Source organism: Limulus polyphemus, unplaced genomic scaffold, assembly GCF_000517525.1.
Source record: "Limulus polyphemus unplaced genomic scaffold, Limulus_polyphemus-2.1.2 Scaffold1448, whole genome shotgun sequence".
NCBI lineage: Eukaryota > Metazoa > Arthropoda > Merostomata > Xiphosura > Limulidae > Limulus > Limulus polyphemus.
In genome coordinates, this window is record NW_013667058.1 from 137,736 (window position 1) to 157,949 (window position 20,214).

Genomic DNA, 20,214 nt, shown 5'->3' on the forward strand with positions numbered 1-20,214 from the left:
TGTATGTTTTTTTTCTATTTCCTTGCATTAGCTAGACTTAGTGATATGGTAGATAAAATGAAAAATAAAACAAGTATTTACCTTAAATAAACTTTTGATATCTTTTTAGGAGGTTCCAGAGATTGTGCTAATGAAATATGAAAACTATAAGACGAAGAAAAGTATTTTCATACTTAAAATGAAAATCACCTTGCGCTCGATTTGTTAATAGTTTGAATACATGTAACTACAATAGAAAAAACATTTTTTGTAAAAACACTTAATTATAAAAAACATCATTATTTGTGTACAAGATACTTGTGATCTTTAACAAATTCTTACCAGTTTTTGAGAGGATATGTTAAGAAATCTCAGAGTTACTGTATGTATTGTTATAGAAGTGAAATTTGTGACTTAATTTCCTCAAATTGTACGTGACCATTGTAAAAAGATTAACTCAACTGGGAAGGATAGGTTATTAAAGTCCATGTCATGAACTGAATAAAAAAAGTACAGTAATGGTCTAACAGCTTGTTAACACTTTTCTCTTAGGTCACACTAATGAGTAAATACACAAGTAGCAACAGAAATGTACAATGATAAGAGACTTAGATAAGTTCAGCATTAAGATTTGAATAGCAATTAATCCATTGAGGTAAGCCTCAACAATTGAAGACCAAGTGTTATAATATCCCACTGAGTAGTGCTACATGGAGAGTTCTTAGGGGAATGATTATTAAATACATTTTGCATCATCCCACACCAGAAATCTGATCTAGTCCAATGAAAGCAGACTTATGATAACATGTAATGATTAGAAATGATCATATCAACAAGCAGAATATAAAAGTTGTTACTGGATCAAGCTAGTCAGAGTTAGCATGAATCAGCCAGAGCAGACAGATTAGCTTTAACTCACATCTTTCTTCTGCTAGGGGCGCTTGCCAAACCCTTCGCTGTTAGATTTGAACAAAGCTCAGTTTCCCCAAAAGCAATCTTTCTATGGCATAAATCTTTAAGTGTAATTAACAAAGTTTGAAAAATTAGAAACTTTAAGTATCAGGATGATTAAAGATGTGTTTGAAAACAGAGGTGATGGAGTTAATTAAAGATATTTTCTTTAAACCAAAGTAATGAACTAATCAGAGAAGTTTCTACAGATATTCAGCAGTAATTTTTGTACCTATTATCTTTCTTTTTTGGAAATTAATGTATTTTATTATTAATATTATACAACTTCTGGTCTCGTTGATGCTCAGTTAAAATTTGAGTTTGTGACCTGTGTGAAACTGCCACTAACTACGAACTCCTGGTATTTTAAATTACTTTTAATTAGTTGGTCATTGGTAAAACTATCAGTTATAAACAAAATTATCATGTATAAAATTAAGGAAATACTATATAGATTTATTGTTTCATCAATTAAAAAACAAGATCCAAGAATTACAAGTAAAATATGTTATACTTCCATTGATAAAGCTAATTGTGATTTTGGTTATATTTGTAAAAAAGATTTATGCATCAATTACGATAAATGAAATCAATAGTACACAAACATTTTAACTTATTAACCAATCCACAGACACACTAATTAATAATTTTACTAAAGCTTATAACAAGCTTTATTCTGAACCAACTTCTTTTGTAGATTTATCTTTTCTATATGCTATTTCTAAACTCCATAAATTTCCGATTCAAAATTTTATAAATCTTATTTTTGTTTAAGTCACTAAAATCTTGTGACATGCACAGTAAAGGATGCCCAGGGCAATAGGGTTAAGATAACAATGCCTCAAATTCAAGGTTTTCAAGCCTATGTGATCCCTGTTTCTGTTTAACTTCCTAAATTTGAATTGGTTTGACAGTCTGTACTTCAGTAATTAACCATTTCCCATCAATAATAAGTTATACAGTCACTAAAATGATAGTAATTACCAAACAACAAATTAATGGTAAATGAAAAGGGACTGGTTATTTTCAGTGCAGTTTCTGTGTGCTAGATCACCAAAAACAGTATTATATTCTTACGATAGAACATGTTAAATATGCCCATGACAAATGACATATCAGTTTTTGGAAAACCATTAAGTTGTAACTTTCAAACTGTATTAAATGTTTGCTACTTTAATTATTGATGTGGTGTAAACAAGCTACTACAGTAGAGCTAAAATATAAATATCAAATTATCAGACTGAATAGTTTTATTAATAAACAATATATATATATATATATATATACACACACAGTTTCAGGAAATAAAATACTTTAAAGTATACTGTTGTTTTTTATTAAATTCAAGATAATTTTCCCTGTATTTTAATATGAATTTTTAAGGTCCTTTAACATTTCACCAAGTGAAATGAAACATTATTTTTGCCAGTAAAGGTTGTAAATTAATAGTATGAGAAGCAAGCCTAAACAACTAAATAATATGGAAAGTTTCTATTAATGAATATCTTGCTTTGAATATTATTATGATGATATTTTGGGCCACTAAATATACAGTACTCAGGCAAGATGTCCAAATAAATGTAAATGTATTTCATGACATGATTAAACAAACAAAAATTTTACAACAAACCTTGACCCAAATGAGCAAGTGAAGACAGTTCTGCACATGTTGTAGCTTGAGCTAAAGCTTGAGGCAAGCACAGTTTTACAGGAAGTTCGTCACTAGTGGAAGAATCAAGAATATTAAATCACTTAACTAAAGTAATGTTGCAGATATATTGGTTTTCTGTTTACTTTATTAACTACTTACACAGTAACCAACTAGAAAAAAAATGCTGAAATATTTTAAAATTAATATCACTAATTAATTACAATATATGGTCCAGGTCAATAAATTAACTATATTTTTTGTCTTATAAAAAATTAACTCTTTTTGTAACTAAAAGCTTAGTCTCAAGATTTTTTAAATCAAAATTTGCTCAGCACTATTCATGTTTTAGAAATAAAGAACAAAAAACAGGAAGCAGACAACACTGTTTGAATCTCTGTATTGCAAAATAATATACAGGTTGAGTACATTATAAAGGTAAAGTTAACACTAATTTAATTAGTGCCAAAATGTAGTTCTGATACACGCTGACCCACCACAGCTTTATATTGGTTGTGGTTATAGCATGATTTGCTGATCTGTAGATCAAAAATACCATTATGTGTGAATTTATTTGCTCGATTCATTGTCCACATACTCCTCTCACACTTTTTGAACTTCCAGAACCAATCTTGGCAGGCAGATTTGGCATTGCCCCCTTACCACTGGGGGCTAAAATGTGTTTGGAAGGTCAGCTTGGCATGATGAGATTCTAAGAGTAGGTGCTCAGGTTGCAAAGCCCAAATCTGGCAATGGATTTTGTTTCTACACTCCCTCTCCAGGATTCCCATATTTGAAAATGTGTTCCTACGGCAATTCACAAGCATTAGGAGCAAACAAGAGGTTACTTTTCAGGTACAGAACTTTTTGAAGTTGTTATGGATGAAGATGGGGATAATGGAACCTCTTTGAATCATGGGGGGGGGGGGGGGCTTTTGAACACCACAGCAGAAAGAGTGAATTTTATGCTTATTTTAATAATATACCCAACTCTCTGTACATATAGTTTGCTGTATAACTGAATTATAAGTAAAACATGTCCATATACAATTGTAAGCTATTTAATCAAATATTAAATATCCCTTTGCAATTCTTTTATTTATGATTACAGCAGATTATTCATGATGAACAAACTAAGGTGAATTGGGAAGCAACTGTCCTTAATTCAGTTACACTTGTACAAGAATATCTTGTAGGACTTATCTACTAAATTAGCTCATGTACATAAGCTGTTTCAAAAGTCTTCTGTCTTTTGCTTTCAGGTCAGCTTGCACTGAGAAGATATAAAGAATGTGGTAAATTGTGGAACATAATAAATTAGGGAAGCAACTGTCCCTAATTCAGTTACACTTGTACAAGAATATCTTGTAGGACTTATCTACTAAATTAGCTCATGTACATAAGCTGTTTCAAAAGTCTTCTGTCTTTTGCTTTCAGGTCAGCTTGCATTGAGAAGATATAAAGAATGTGGTAAATTGTGGAACATAATAAATGTTGTCTTGATAGCCTTCTGAATTAACCCTCTGGATATAGATAGATAGGTAAAAGTGTGCATGTTACAATCTTTCTAAAGAGCTAAATTCAAAATTTAATTACATTATTTTATTACCAATGTATGACAATAAACTTAGGATAAAAAATACTTGATAAATCAAATTTTAATCTTTAATTTCAATAGGAAATACTTAAATAAATTCTCAAGCTTCAATGTTTTGTATCATGTGACATTTGTTTGCTCTGAAATGCATAACTTAGATAATCTCTCCACTTATATTTAAACTTTTGAGATTTAATGTAATTTACAAACTTATATTATTGATATTAACAATACATAATCTAACTGTATAGCTTCCAATCATCTTGTTTTACTTAGATATGAACCAAATGGACAAAAAACACATGTTACGCCTTCCTATCACATAGTTTTTCAAAAAATGTTAATAATTCTCTGTCTCTGCCATTTGCTATTACAATATTTATAACCAAAAGAAATAGAAGATGTTGATTTATTGACTTACAGCTCATTCTCATGACAGCTCTGAATTATTTGGCATACAGTTTCAAAGTTGAAATTCCCAAATTAAGCTTGACCACCTCAAGGAATTACTGTAGCACATTCTTATTATAAAGCCAATTAAATTATAACAGTTACAGGACATTGTATGCTTTGTCATTTTATTATTTTATGTTTGAAATAAATATAAATTTAGTACGATACTAATAACAACCCTGGTAAAAATCTGAGAGAGCTTTATCTATACTTTGAGTATTCCTCTGCAAAAAAAGTAAAGATCCACATGTAAGTACACACATTTCTTGTTTTATATGGATATTGTTTGTTCATTATTATAAAAGTAACTAAAGGTAAAAATTAGAAACTTATTAGGTTAAATGCAAAAACATAAAAGAAAAAATTAAATATAAAAAAAATTCTCATTGATGTCTGCAAGCAAGCTGCTCATGAATTATGTAACTGATTTATATAATTTGAGCCACACAGTTGCCCTGCAATTTAGTTTTCTTACACAGGATTAGTACTTAAACACAGTTCAAAGAGCAATAAAACAATAAAATTAAATGAAAATAGTTGTGAAAAGGATAGAGAGCTGAACGTTTTAGGATAAATAACTAAGTATCTGTTACACTCTACAATCCTTCTAGAAAGAAAGAAGGGTAATTTAGATTTAATTTGTTAATTTTTGAGATTGTTACAAGATTGTTCAAATGGACTTAATCTGTAAAGTGTTAAGGTAAACAAAATAACAGATAAAAAGTTTTATCAAAAAATTTTGATATTCATTTAGGAGGTTTTATAGGTTATATAGAAAAGGTTATCCTCGTCAGTTTTGATGTCACAGACCTATTTATTAATGAACCCACTGCAGAAATCATCCACAACACAAAAAAATTTACTAGCCTTCTTACAACACCTTAACTCCACAGACAACAGAATCAACTTCATCATGCAATAGAGAACAAAAGCCTGCTGTTTCTTGATAATTTCATCAACATACAGTGGCACATTCACAACCACCACATACATGAAACCAATTCATACTGACCGATACATTTACAATCTTACCATCCACCTTCTGTTAAATGCAATTTCAAGTGCTTGAAAACACCTGTAACAAAAACTCCATCAAATGTGAATGCCAACATATAATATTTTAATAAGAATAGATACCCTTTTAGTTTCATCACAATACCATGAATAACATTAAAATACCAACTGTAACAAATAGACAAGAAAAACAAGTCCAACACTATTTACTTCCCCTGTGGACAATACTTGAATAAGAAAGTCAAACATAGAGCTAAAAATTCCAACATTGATGTCTGCTGGAAATCTCACACAGCACTCAGATCTATCCTTGTCAAAACTGAACAAAGAATGACCGATGATAAATACAAAAACTTCCTTTGTAAAATACTATGTTCCTGTAAACAGTCATATTTGAGAAACTGGATGACATTATGACCCAGGAAAAAAAAAGAAAACAAACTAACAAGACTGATAAAAACATGCCATGTCGCTGAGATATAGATTGACTAGGACAATTATGGACATATCAACTCAGATAAATTCTGCAAAATAGGAAGAATCAAAAATGTTCCTACATCAATATGCTGAAAACCATCACTAAATAGAGACTCGTGCATGGAAATCAGAAGTTTGTGGTTATCAATGGCCAAACCATCACATCTTCCACCAACCATGCTACAAGATCCCCCAGCAAAGTCGTGTCTACTTCAATCCTACAAATACCAAAGAAATCCTTGCTGACTTGAAGACAGCTACTAAAACATTGTCCTTTCTACTAAAGCTAATTTGCTGTTATGTTAAACTTATATTAAAGTTCTTCTTCATTACCCATTAAAACCATATCCAAGTATTTAGTCTCAAAGTGGGTTCCTCGTCATCAAATTTAATTTAGTAGATTAGTTCTCCCAGATTTTCTCTTCAAGTGTCACTCTAAAATAGGCAATTCCTGCCAATTTCATCTTTCTTTGTTCATCATTTTACTGGTTTAAGAGAGTCACAGCAATAAACATAACAGAATATTTTTTAAATATCCAGACAAAAAAAAAAAAAAAAAGTTACCAACTGAATAATTTCTTACCAGCACTGGCAATAATGATAAACAAGTAGTAGTAAATGGGAAAATATATTTTGAGATCCTTCCAACTTAAACAAGTTACCAGGTAGGATTTCCACAAGGTAATGCTCAATGTGTTTGCAGCCCTCAGGGAGTCGAACAGTCAAAGCATATGTATTTTGTGTGCTTGATTTTCTCACAATGAAATTCTAGAAACATTGCAGTAAATATAGTTAATATACCAGAATATTAATTCAAAGTTTCAGACCTAATAAATAGTGTCATAACACTGAACATGTATATTCATGTTCATTACCAATCATATTATAATTAAATGCAATCCATCATTTCAGTTACTGTATTTTATATTTTACTTGTAGGATAAAAATTCTATATAAAAAAACAGATTTTATGAATTGTACCAAAAGTTAGTGGTTGTTTTCAATTGTTAAAAAAGTGCACTTCAACCAATACATTCAAGTTTTCTAGTCCTAGCAAATCAAACTACACTTATTCCAGATCACATATATTCACATGCACACACACACACAAACTATCTCCATCTCTCATTATAAAATTCAATGAAAACAAAAGTATTCTTCATTAGAATTTAAGGAGAACAAAGAAAATCAATTATGTACCCAATATTTAAAATGATTATCTAACGATAAAAAATATTAAAATGCCTAAATTATTTCAAATTAAAACCTAATTTTCTTCATCAATTCCTTGAGGGCAAGAAATGCTTAGCCAACTGAACTGTTAAACTGACAACTTAAATACAGAAGATAAGCAATATTTTAAATTAACCACACACTGAAAAGTTAACTTTTAAACCTTTCCTTGAAAGATCTAAAGGATATCTTACAAACACAATTTCAAACAGGAAACATACCCCTTCATCTTTTCCCTGAAGAAGATGGGTAGCACCTTCTCTACTTATATCGGGAAGAAACCATATGGGATATGTTCGATTCAACCTCTCCTTCAAATCAATAACAAGCACTGGGAGTTCATCATCTGAAAAACTGGAGTTTTCTATTTCCTTCCATGATACAGCAAAGGAGCTTACAGAATGAGTGGAAGGCTAAAAAGAAAGAAAAAAAAGGAGAAATTACTGTGTATAGTGAAACAATATGAAGTAATAATTACACCTAAATGTATGCAAGTACACAAAAGTGAACAAACAAATAACTACTTCACTTGGTGCTATCTCATGTGAAGGTTTATGTATACAGTGCTAACTAGTACTTAATCAAACACTGCTTCTTAACATTTACACAACACATTTCACACAATAAAGTAATTTTCTTAAAACCATTTTAAAAGCTAAAATACTGTGGCCATATGATAATAAAAGAGTTTCAAATGTGAAAAATGAGCCAACACCAAGAGTAAACATACCCACCAAAAGCACATAGCTTAACTTGAAGTATTACATAAATTGTGACACACATACACACTCACTCTAAATGCACAACATAATGAACTGCATTCTGTAAATTGTTACACACTCACACACCAAAAGCATTTATTTTAATACACTGCATTTTGTAAATTATGATACTAGTTATTTACAGATTTCATTTCCAAAGAATACAGACCTCAACTATAAAGGCCAACATTTCCAAGAAACATTCAGCTTATTTGATAAGATCCTCAGAATACAGTTTTTTTCAAGAGAAAGTGCTATTCAAAGCAGAGAATGGGGCATAAACTACACCATATAATCTTCAGGCAAATACACACTTAACACAGTATCAAATTGTGACTTTCTTGAGAAAACTGTATTGGAGCATATGAAATTGTGACTTTCTAATACACAGAAAAATCAATTTTTGCAGAAATAAATTTATTCACAATCAAAAAACTTTACAGGTAATTTTTGTGCAAATAAAACCTAATCTTCAACATGGTATATGCAATTTCATGCATTGTGTGAATCTAAACACTATTAATAACCACACCTTGTAAAGTTTAAATATGCAAGTAATGTTTAGGTTCAGAGTTCACCATTATATTACAAAGTACTTTTTACCTTTGACTCCCGTAACATCAAATGAAAGGCATCTGTAAAATCACAAGAGAGGCATAAAACTTAAATCTGTTTCAATCTGGAGGGAGGGTTGTCAGAAAGTATTGCTGTACCAATTCCAATCTTCATTGGTCAAAATATAAGGGAATAGCAGGCCTAAAGCCCTAATTTTATAAAACCCTCTCACTATGACCTACATAAAATCAAAAGATTGACATAAATCCCAAATATGTTTATTGTAGTTAGTGGGGATTGTCACAAAGGATCTTTGTGCTATGTCTCATTTTGATTGATAGAAATGTAAGGGGAATGACAAGTCAAAATGTGTTTTTGTAATGTTTGATCTTTGACCCTCTGAAATAGGAACAAGGATCTTAATTCTAAAAAATTATAAAGGAGACTAGGCATACTGGATCAAGATATACTGATGCACAATGAAAACACAATAGTCTAACATTACATCAACAACACACTGGGCATATACATAATCTATTTGCATGCTAAATAGTGAACAGATAAGTTTATTGATTGTTTGAGTAAAACTGTTCCTTGGGATACAAAATACTGAGCTCATGAGATTTTATAAATACAGCAGATGCTCAGTGTTAAGTACTGGAGTTGAGTTAAAGCTGCCAAAATGAGTTGATCAAGAATCTGTATAAATAGCCATTCAAAAGGACTGTGGCCAGCTTTTTCTCCTGACCCGAGTCCAATAGAACATCTGTAGGACCTACTTGCTAATGTCATCAGCAGGGGACAACTGCAACTAACCAGAATTGTCAGCTGGCTGCAGCTACAAAGGAAGAGTGTTGGAACATCCCACAGCAGTCTATTCAAATGCAGATAAGATCTAAACATCAACATGCTGCCAGAATTATGTTAATACTCAGGGAGGTCATATGTGATAATAACTTTGTAATGTTTTCATTTTGGCAGTGTGGCAGGTTTTATACTGAAGACGTATCACGATTTTTGGATCTATATGTTTGTTCACATTTTCTGTGATTTTGTTTGATATCTCCATTTCAAATATTTGAATAAATCCATTATACTGGCATGTTGTATTTCTTTTGAATTCAGCATATATACTTCTTAAGAATTAAGATGATTAGTCCAGAAATAAAAGTGCTGCACAATCGTAATTATGGAAAGGAGACTAAAGAAACATAGGAAATATGTCTCTTCATATGGGGATATATAAATATTGAAAACTATATGAACCATACTGAACATTTCCATATCTGTATTTGTTTTAAGTTTCAATAAAATTATTTCTTCAATAACCTAATTCACAGTTCATAGAGGTATACATCTGTGCATATTCAATACCTTTTAAAAAATTTAAATAACAATGTTTCCCAACATGGAGAACCCCTAATCCCAAACCCTGAATATACCTCAGCTTGAGAAAAGTTTGAAATGTTGAATACTTCTTGCTTCAAGTTAATATTTAGGTTGTAAACTAAATATGAATACCAATGACTAATCTGAACCAGAACAGAATTCCTGCCATTAAATGGGAGCTCTAAACCACATTTGATTTTTCTAACTATTTTCTCTAGCTCACAACTATTGGTTGACATTTTTAACTTATAGGGCACATGAGTTGAACGGTCATATCAGAGACACTAAGGTTCATGCATAACCATCCAAAATGTAAAATCAATGACAACAAGGAAGATAACCAGGCAACAGCTGCCATCTACATAGCTACTTTTAACCAAATAGTGGGATTGACTGCCACTTATGAAACAAGCTTACAGCTTAAAGTAAGTAGCATTTTCAGTGATATATTGCAGGCTTACACCTTGTACCTTCTGTTCCACAGTCTGGCACATTAACCACTGTGCCATACTTTGCCCACAAGTATCAGTACCAAATATACAAGAGCTACTTGAAACCATACATTACACCAACATGAGTGTATTGTATCATAATTTATTTAAGTCATGTTATATATATTGTTAAATGTTGTTATCTAAAACAGCCACCTTCCTACCTGCAATTATATAAATACAAGAAATAAAAAAATTTTTGTCACAGTTGAGTGCTTGAAATATTAGATGTATCATTGAAAAGAGATATAAAATTTACACACAATTTGTACTTAGTTAATAAGTGCAAAAAAGGTGAAAGTTTATGTAGCCATAAACAGATCAAGAGTCAAAGAAAATGACAATATATTTTTTTACATCATAATATCTAGTTATCAAAATAAGACTGATTTTCATATACACTAAAAATATGTATAGCTTACATTTAAGGCAGCAGACTAGAAATAATTATGCATGGGATTAAGAATATCTATGTAAAAGATTAAACAAGTAATACTTTTAGCAAGATGCTTAAAACATGTGATATCAATCCATGAAGAATTGCTATATAGTAATTGAATAAGCTTCTATTTTCAATTAAATCTTCAAAGTTTTGATTACAAATGATATTTAGGTTCATGATAAATGCTTTACTTCATGTCAAGTACTTTCTTTTATCATGTGAAACTGCTAGACTACCTCAATATGGTCAGATAGGTGAAAACTAGGCATAAACATTTGAGAAAAAAGTAAAACATGTGCCTAATGCTAAATGGAGTTTGAAATAAGCATGAATCACCCACAACTCCACATTCTATATCTTTCCTGTCAGTAAAGAAATAGTGCTATGGGTAGAGCTGGACCATTTATGGTAGTTACTAATCGATTAGTACAATGTTCCTCAAAACCATGGTACATACTAGCAAAAATGTTGGCAGTGGATGCAGCCAGCCAGTTGTCTTCCCTATATTTGGTAGTTTAACAACAATAAAACAAAAAATTGGTGATGGGTACTGCCAACCAGTTGCCTTCCCTCTAGTCAGTATCTCTAAGTTAGTGAAAATGCAAGATAGCCTTAGTAGCTTTGCCATAACAAATATGGGGTGAGCATATTTACTGGAAATATTTTGATTACTTGTACATACATATAGTTGGAATAATCAGAAGCCTGAACTTCAATTAGTTGAATATTTTTGTGACAACCAATATAATCAAAACTTTGATTAATCCATTGTTGAAATAATCAAAACACTAATTTTAATTAATTGATTTAATCATAATTTCAATGAATCAATTAGTTAACGTGGTATTAATCAAAGTAATTAATTGCTGCTCGTAGGTGATCAATTAAATCATCCAGCCCTAGTTATGTCACAATCTTAACATCAACATATAGTACAACAATTCCAAATAATACATTTTAAATGCTGAACTCTTAAACTCATTATACTGCAAATATTATATTATAATTTTTTGACACAAGCTAAATGCTTAGCTTTAAAGATGTGTATTCATGCAATTCATCCACAATAACCAAATTCAAGTTACTAGTTAATGTATACCTAGAAGTACATGTCTTTTCTTAACTACTTACAATTTTCTATGTTAAAGTGGCATTAACCTTCATATAAAACTTTAAGTCTATAAAATAAAATATGATATTGTCATAAAAGATTTTCTTTTTAAAGATAGGAATAAAACTTATAAAAGTTATAGCTTCTTCAACGCTCTGTGCATAGGGGGGGGGACATCAATATTTAGTTTATAATTCAAATTTTTTAATTATACAAGTTTTACTTTCTCAATTTAAAAATAAAATATTTGAAATAAATTCTCAATCTCCACTTCTATGTGTCAGCTTTGAATTCTCCATTTTAGATTTTCTTTCTTCCCTTATATGGGTTTCAGAATGTCGACCAATTAGATACACCAACTATAGTTACTGACAGACCTGAATTTAAAATTAGAATCTCCTATCTTTATTTTCTGAAATATTAATACATTTGTTAAGACCCACCACAGAAGCTCCTTCTAATTCTTCATGCTTTTGAAAATACATATTTACTCATGCATAGTTGTCAATGTTACCAGTTTCTAACTAGAAGAAAGGCCATTTGGTGAACAACTTGATTAAGATATCTTTATGTTCGTTTATTTTGAGTGTTCTGGTTTAATATTAAACATCAGAAGATATTATAAGACATTTTCTTATATTTTTGATCCAATAACACAAACATTAATGGACATTTTTCTCTAGTGATAAGTATCATTTAACTTCAAACTGTTAAATTTTAGGCCTTTGATATGTTTTAAGGCTACTAAATAATTATAACGTATCCATATTATTAAACAATTTTAAAATTGTTAAAAGTAAAAAATATACTTATGGGTTTACAACTATGTAACAAAATGTTTCAACAAAATCAGGGTTATGATATAGTTAATATTTGAAAATGAATGACACCCTATGTATTTGATAACCTTTCTATATACATAAAAAAAAGTTTTCAGTCTAAGAATATTTTGAAATATTGGTATAAACATAACATCCACTGTCCAACCACCAAACATGCTACTAAACAGGACAAAATAGCCACCACCAAAACTTCCAAGTACCTGAGTGGTTAAGATCCCATCTGTCACAGAATGAGCATGTGAGGAAAGATCAGAGCACAGGGGTGTGGAAGAGACCTGACACATAGGAGAGCAGGGAAGGAACCTATTCCCATCAGTAGATTGACAGACAGTTTTACATGTAGACTTGTCTGCAAAACTCCTACCAGTACTGTATCTGGTTGCTGTTCCTGTTGGTCTCTGTTTTCTAGATTCTTTAAAATCTTCATGGTCCCAACAATTTCTGTATATAAATTAAAAGTTCTGGAGATTCACAAAAATAGCTATGCTAAATTAAGCTTACAAACATAGCTTCTACTGTAATATTAACTTTTTTATATATTGTTTATAATTGATAATTTTAATGTAGACTAGGTGAGCAAGAAAAATCTAATTTTATTTCTTTAAACTTAATCTTGAATTGAAATACACACTACTATATAGAAAATACTACAAAGTATTACATTTCCCTATGTTAATGAAAAGTCACAAATACAATTTAAAACTTACTCCCTTTTAGGCTGTCATACAGCCCTTCATCACTGGATATCTTAATCATCGAAAACACTCTTTCCAACAAGTCATGGAGAAACCTCGTACATTTCACAAGCTCACATTCATGATTCATAACTAAAGTATACATTTGAGTCATTCTGACTTTAATTTCAAAATACACAACATAAAGCAATTTTTAAACTACTAAATAAGGCTGTCTTCGTATTCATATGTTTACTCCAAATGTATTGTCATGTGTAGAAAACATAAGTACATTATTAATATGAATAGAACTCTCACAGTATATGTTTTTGAATTGTTTAGTTTACTGAAGTAGTTAACAGATGTGCTGTTGTTGTTGTTGTATACAAAGCCACTGCTAATGATATCATTGTGAACATGATAAACCTTCTCATTTAAAATTAGTTGACTGCAGTTCTGTTTTAATATTCAACTTGAACTTGAGTGTAAGAAATTAAAGACCATAAAGACTGAACAAATCTCTACTTAGTAAACATAGTTGTTTTTATGTTTTAAAATATCATAACTTCAGATTAGTTACGTCTATGTTTAGGAACCAATTCTTCAAAGATTAAAATACTAAAATATACAGGCTGAAACTAACATACATGTGTATACCAGCAACAGTTCAACCATTATTTCACTTTTAATATACTTCTAAATTAACTTCTGTGTTTAAATCCCAATATCTTTCAACGTACATGCATGGTCACTCCAGCCAATCACAAAAGAGTAACTGCACCCTGTGTGTGTGTGTGTGTGTGTATAAATAAATACATCCCATTAACTCTACATTGTTAACATTGAAACAAAACAAGTTCTTTCACAAAATAAAACACAGAAAAAAGTATTTAATAATAACAATAATAAATATTTAAGTAATTAAGCTACAATGTAAACTAAACAATATGCCACTCAAATATACCACAACCAATATGAAACAAGGTCAACACCAATTGACTAACCTGAAATTGACTGTTTCAAAGTCTCCATTCTGGTTACCATTTAAAACAGCTTTATCTTGAATTAGCTCATCTTTGTTAACTGGTTCACTCACATGCAAATAGCTATTATGATTTAGTGCACGGGAATCAATGTCCAAGTCTTGTAGCATCTGCTCAATTTCATTTAACTTCTGGAATACAAACAAAAGGCTATGAAAAGGAAACTCTAATCATGCAATCAGAAGAGAAAAAAGAAAGAATAATTTAAAAACTGCAAGTCAAGAATATATGGCATAGAGAGATGTTTAAAGTAAAGTATATGTGATAACACAAGCAATCGTGTTTTTGTGTGTGCTAGTTTATGTTAGCCATGACACTAGATGATGACCTTGGCAGTTGTGGACAGGCAGAAACAGGGAAAAAAAAATTAAGAGAAGAATTACTATTGGGCAACTTGCTAACTGTATGTATGTACAACTTCTGTGAAGAAGATTTAATTACTGAAAAAATATTACAGTACTTTCCAGTTTCTTTTCTGCTAGACTTATAATAACTTCTAACCTTAAGTTTATTTCTCACACTTTTTTTATTTTTACATTTTCTCTACACTCATATCATTCTAAAAAATACATGTACCTATTTACCCACAACTGATACAATATCTCTACAACTAAATACTCCCAAAAATACCATGTAAAAAAATCAAAGATAGCTGTATTTGGATCTCTTATAATTTACTATGCATATACACAAATAAGCTTTAAATATTTACATATATAAGTACATTGGTAACATTACCAAATATGTACAACCTAAGCAACCATTAAATTCAAGTTACACGAAACCTGTACATCAACTCCTCTATGTTCTATACACTGTGTACATAATATATACATAAATACATGCAGTCCGGACCAGTCCTATTAACAAGACCCCAGCAGGTTACAAGTATAAATCTTCATAACTTGCTTATCAAAACCTACATATTTTAATTCAATTCTTAATGAGCATCAGAATAAGTTCAAAATCATATAGATGGAAGTGTGTTTATGAAATGATACAATTTATCAAAACATTTTGTATATATTTTTTTATTTCCTCACTATAGTGCAATTTAATTCATCATGGTATAATATGGATTAAATTATTAAATCAAAGATTAATAAAATTAAATATTTTCTGAAACTGAAAAAAAAATCAGGATGTACAAATCTATAAATTTACCATTTCAACAAAAATGTTCAATAATCTATAGTAAAAAAAATGCTTTCAAAAAATTTGTTAAAATAAAATAAAGAAATAAAGATACACTGAATGGTAAACAAGATTTGCAGTCATAAAACACAGGAAGCCTGTACACAAGGTGTGTGTGTGTGTGTGCCTATCAGTAAACAATTAGGCCTGCAAACTGTACATAATTAAGAACAAGTAAATATTCCTAAATCTGCATCCATGTTCTCAAATGTCATGTGCCCAAGCTATTTTTTTGTACATTTACAAATTCACATAAAAAATATATTTAGCCTACAAACTAACAAAATAAAACATATGTTGGTAAATTGTATATTACCTCACTTATTGACTGCAGTTGTTCCTACTCTGTATGTGTAAGTAAGGAGTTTCAGAAACTCGGTTTGAGCAAACTTTATACTCATCTTGAAAGCTCACAAGTAATACAGAATGCTGCCTATAAGTTCAACTTAATAAGAAGTGCCAATCTCAAGGAAGTTACTGGTAACAGAACTTAATGTATATCTCATTCTACTTAAAACAGGCTCTCCTAACATATAAAAACAAAACAGATGTATGCTTTATAGCCCTCCATAGTTTCACATCATTTTGGCCAAAGTACTATCATTAACAATAATGAAAATTGATTATTTTCCCCCCATATTCTCAATTTGGCAGCATTTAATTGGATTAAATTTTACCACTGTCCAAGTGTACAGTTTCATACAGCGCAAATAATCAACAGTGACTGCCTTGAATTTCTTTACACAGTTTATATGTAAAGTAAGCTTTCTATGAACAATCCAAACAGTGGAATATTTTAATTCTACTCTCCATTTACAAACTATTATAATACTTGAACTAATAATTTTGACCAATGTCATCTTTCAAACAAATTTATTAATTTAATAAATAACATTTATTAATGTAACACCAGGCACTGAATATTTTGGTACATTTAGCAAACTACAGTATTATTTTGTATAAACAGACGAGTCACTGGGCATGCATGTAACAGCTAGCACTTAAAAATTGCTTAAGTGTTTGTTTGTTTGTTTTTGTATTGTTTACAATAAGCTTTTAATTAATGGCATAATAACAATACATAATGTTATCCACACATTGTAAATTTTATGCAAATTGACATGTAATATAATCACAATACATTTTATCTCCTATTTTCATATTTACCTTGTTTGGTGTTTTAGTAAGTCAACTGTAAGATGTCATCTTTCTGAATAATTATTACAAGGATTAAATTAAAAAGGTGATTAAGACATCATAGCCCACTTGACATGAAAAAAAAAAGTTATGTGGTTTGGTTATTTTCTAAAACAAGAATGCATATACTATTCCTGCAAGTTGCATGTCCATCTAAAAACTATCTAATCAAAAAAACACTTTAGGTGTAAAAAAAAAGGTGCGACCAAAAAAGGATTGAGTGTGAGACGTAAAGTAAGCAAATCAAAATTGGTGGCCAAACTGTGTGTGCTGGTGAAGAACTGTCTGTTCCATGACCTGAAGGAGTAGAGAAGAAGATTGGACCCAGCTGAGTCTAGAATTGAAAACACTCCTAAATGTATGAGATACTGTGTGGGAATAAGAATAGATTACTCTTTTTTGATAAGACACCCAGCTCTCACAGCTTCTCATACCAGAGCTTGAGTGTATAGTTCTGCCAAATGGCAGGAAGGGGAGAGAAAAAGCCAATCATCCATGTAATGATGAGTGTGAATGCTGAGGGAGTGAAGAGGATGCAAAAAAGCTATGACTATAGGGCATAAAAATGTATAGAGCAGAAGTGAGGCTGAACGGTAGAGCACAAAATTGAAAAACCTGCTTGTAATGCCCCAAATGGAGATAACATCTTGAAGATTCGTCAACCCGGGATATGAAGGTAGGCATCTGCAACATCAAATTTTTTCATTCATTGGCCACGTGAAGATTGCCACTGAAGGGAAAGAAATTACTCTATTGTAAACCGAGGAGGCTGGAGGAAAAGATTGAAAAGAAAAAAGCCAGTGACTGGTTACCAATTGCCTGTCTATTTCAATACTACAAACAGCTAAGAATAAAAGCCCTTCAGAGAGAGAAGGTGAAAAGCTTTATGGCCTTTTTGTGCAGAAGATCTTGGATGCTCAACAACTGGATGTAAGAGGGATTTTGGGGAGTGAAAAACCAACTGGTATGAGAGAGGAGGAAAGATGGACTGAAGGCTCAATCCCCTCTTAAAAAGTTGAATGACCCACTGATCTGTGGTGAATGTCTCCCATACAGACATGAGCCTTCAGGGATGAGACCCCACAGGATCTGACCCCATAAGGTAGTCACCAACATCAAGAGATGCGCTCCCCACTGGTAAAGTGAAACTGCCCTTGTGTAACAATGGATCATGGTGTCAAAGAAGGAGGTCTGGAAACATGAACAGGAGATGCAGTAAACCATCCTGTATAAGAATGTTGGGACAGTTGGAAAGCCAGTGTAGAAATCAAAAAATGGAGATGATCACTATCTACTTGAGATTCCATGAATTCTGGAATTCCTGCAAAATAGACTGAGAAAAGAAGGTTCACTTAAATCTCCAAGAGCCAATGCAGGATGGCAAACTCCCTTCAGTAAGGCATCTCTCTCTCCAAAAGATCTCAGCAACAAACCAATCAAGGTACCAAGGAGAGCAAAAGCCTATAACCTAACCACAGTGTAGTCAATAAATGATTAAGATCCTCCAAAATTTGAGAAGGTAATCTATGATAGGCCTCAGACAGCAGTTGCAAAGATGATAAAAAACAAAAAACTGTTGTAAGTGACAAACAAATTCTTGAAAATTGTGACCGTATAAGATGAATAGGGTATCTTTTGTAGAGCCTCAAATAGAAAGTAGAGGGTCTAATGTCTGAAAGTCCAAATAAGGGTTCACTAGGTGATGAAAAGCCAAGGTATACTGATCCAATAAGTGAGGAGGACAAGGCATAGCAACACCCTCCCTCAACTGACCTGTAAGAGGCAAGATGTCTGTCTAAGGTTCATGAGCAACTGTCTGAGCAAAGGAAGATGCTAGAAAAATAATCTAAATTCTCCTTGATCTCCCACAGACTTTGCCTCAGAGCCAACAGAAGAAAAACATTGGACAACATGTAAGACTCTACCCCTCTGTGTACAAGAAATTGTATGTCCTCTGAGTTAGATGCCCCACCCCCTCCTGATGCCTGGGTTGTGAATGTGAATATTCATATTCCAAAAAAACATCCCCAAATATTTTGTTTCCATAAAATCAAGAAAATAAACAATAAACTGAAGCCCTGTGAAAAGATTTAAAATAATTCAAAAGAAAACGTTTCAAATGTAGTATTAGCATTGAAGAGAAACCAGCAGCAAACACATCAGACTCTTCGTAATTTTTGCTGTTGGGGAAAAGTGAATAAGAAAGAATAACAGGGAGCTTATATACAGATTGGGTATAGAGGGTGCATTGATGCAAGTGGAGAGAGTCACAAGATAAAAATCATTAGGGGTGATATAGTGGGGTATAACAACTGGAGCAAGTGAGATAGAATTCATACCATTGCTTAGACGGGCAAAGAAGAACCTTTTGTTGGGATAAAGCTAAAGTGTGAAAAGAGATAAATGTGTTTCAGAATTTTCATTACACTTTAAAGAAGGTGGAAATTATTTTGAGAAAACTCAAATTCTAATTTTGAAAGAATAGAGAGATATTTACTGGTGCGAGATCAGGTTTAAGAAATTTGAACTACAGGTACAAACTTAAAAATCAGATCAAGTTTTGATACATGACACAATCCAAGTGTTTAAAATTGTTAGAGGAAAGGCTAAGTAATAACCTGGATATTATTTTGCCCAAATCACTTCTCTTAAATTATAAATTTGTGAAATTTCTCATGAGATATGGTGTGTTATTTAACCCTTTGACTACGACCTACTTATATTATAAATAAGTATGCAACTTGCGTGAAAGTTCTTTACAAAAATGAAACTAATAGATGAAATGCTTTTAAGTGTGAGATGAAAGGTCCTATAAGTATGTAGTTTTTGAAAAATAAGATAATTAATTTTGATTTTTTCTGAACCGATGCTTTTCTCATGTCTATTTTTCTTTTCGTATGTTGCCTATCCAACATGCAAAAAAAGTAATTTTAATTTTAAGATTAAAAAGACTTCTATATATCAGAAAATTTTCAAATTTCACATGCGAAATCCTTATAATGTCCAGGTGGTTAACAAATATTTCTTAAGAAAAAGCTATATATTTTATGTTATTTTCGCTAAAGAATATCTGTACAGTTTTGGTCGATTTGACCGATCTCATAACCACCATAATAAAATTAGGAAATAAATATAAATTATGCCTTTTTTCATTCTAGAATGA

At 31.3% G+C, this 20,214-nt stretch overlaps 1 protein-coding gene across 5 annotated transcripts in view; it reads right to left on the reverse strand.

The window, feature by feature from the left end:
- Window positions 1-20,214, reverse strand: part of LOC106463622 (protein sprint-like) — an 88,806-nt gene that overhangs the window by 51,415 nt on the left and 17,177 nt on the right. For all 5 annotated transcript variants that reach the window (XM_022391165.1, XM_022391164.1, XM_022391161.1 and 2 more), the window contains 5 exons: window positions 14,622-14,791; window positions 13,144-13,384; window positions 7,574-7,765; window positions 6,703-6,887; window positions 2,561-2,652 (listed from right to left, as the gene is read on the reverse strand). In XM_022391165.1, coding sequence (XP_022246873.1) covers window positions 2,561-2,652; window positions 6,703-6,887; window positions 7,574-7,765; window positions 13,144-13,384; window positions 14,622-14,770 — 859 coding nt within the window. In that variant the 5' untranslated portion in view covers window positions 14,771-14,791. The remainder of the gene's footprint in view (window positions 1-2,560; window positions 2,653-6,702; window positions 6,888-7,573; window positions 7,766-13,143; window positions 13,385-14,621; window positions 14,792-20,214) is intronic.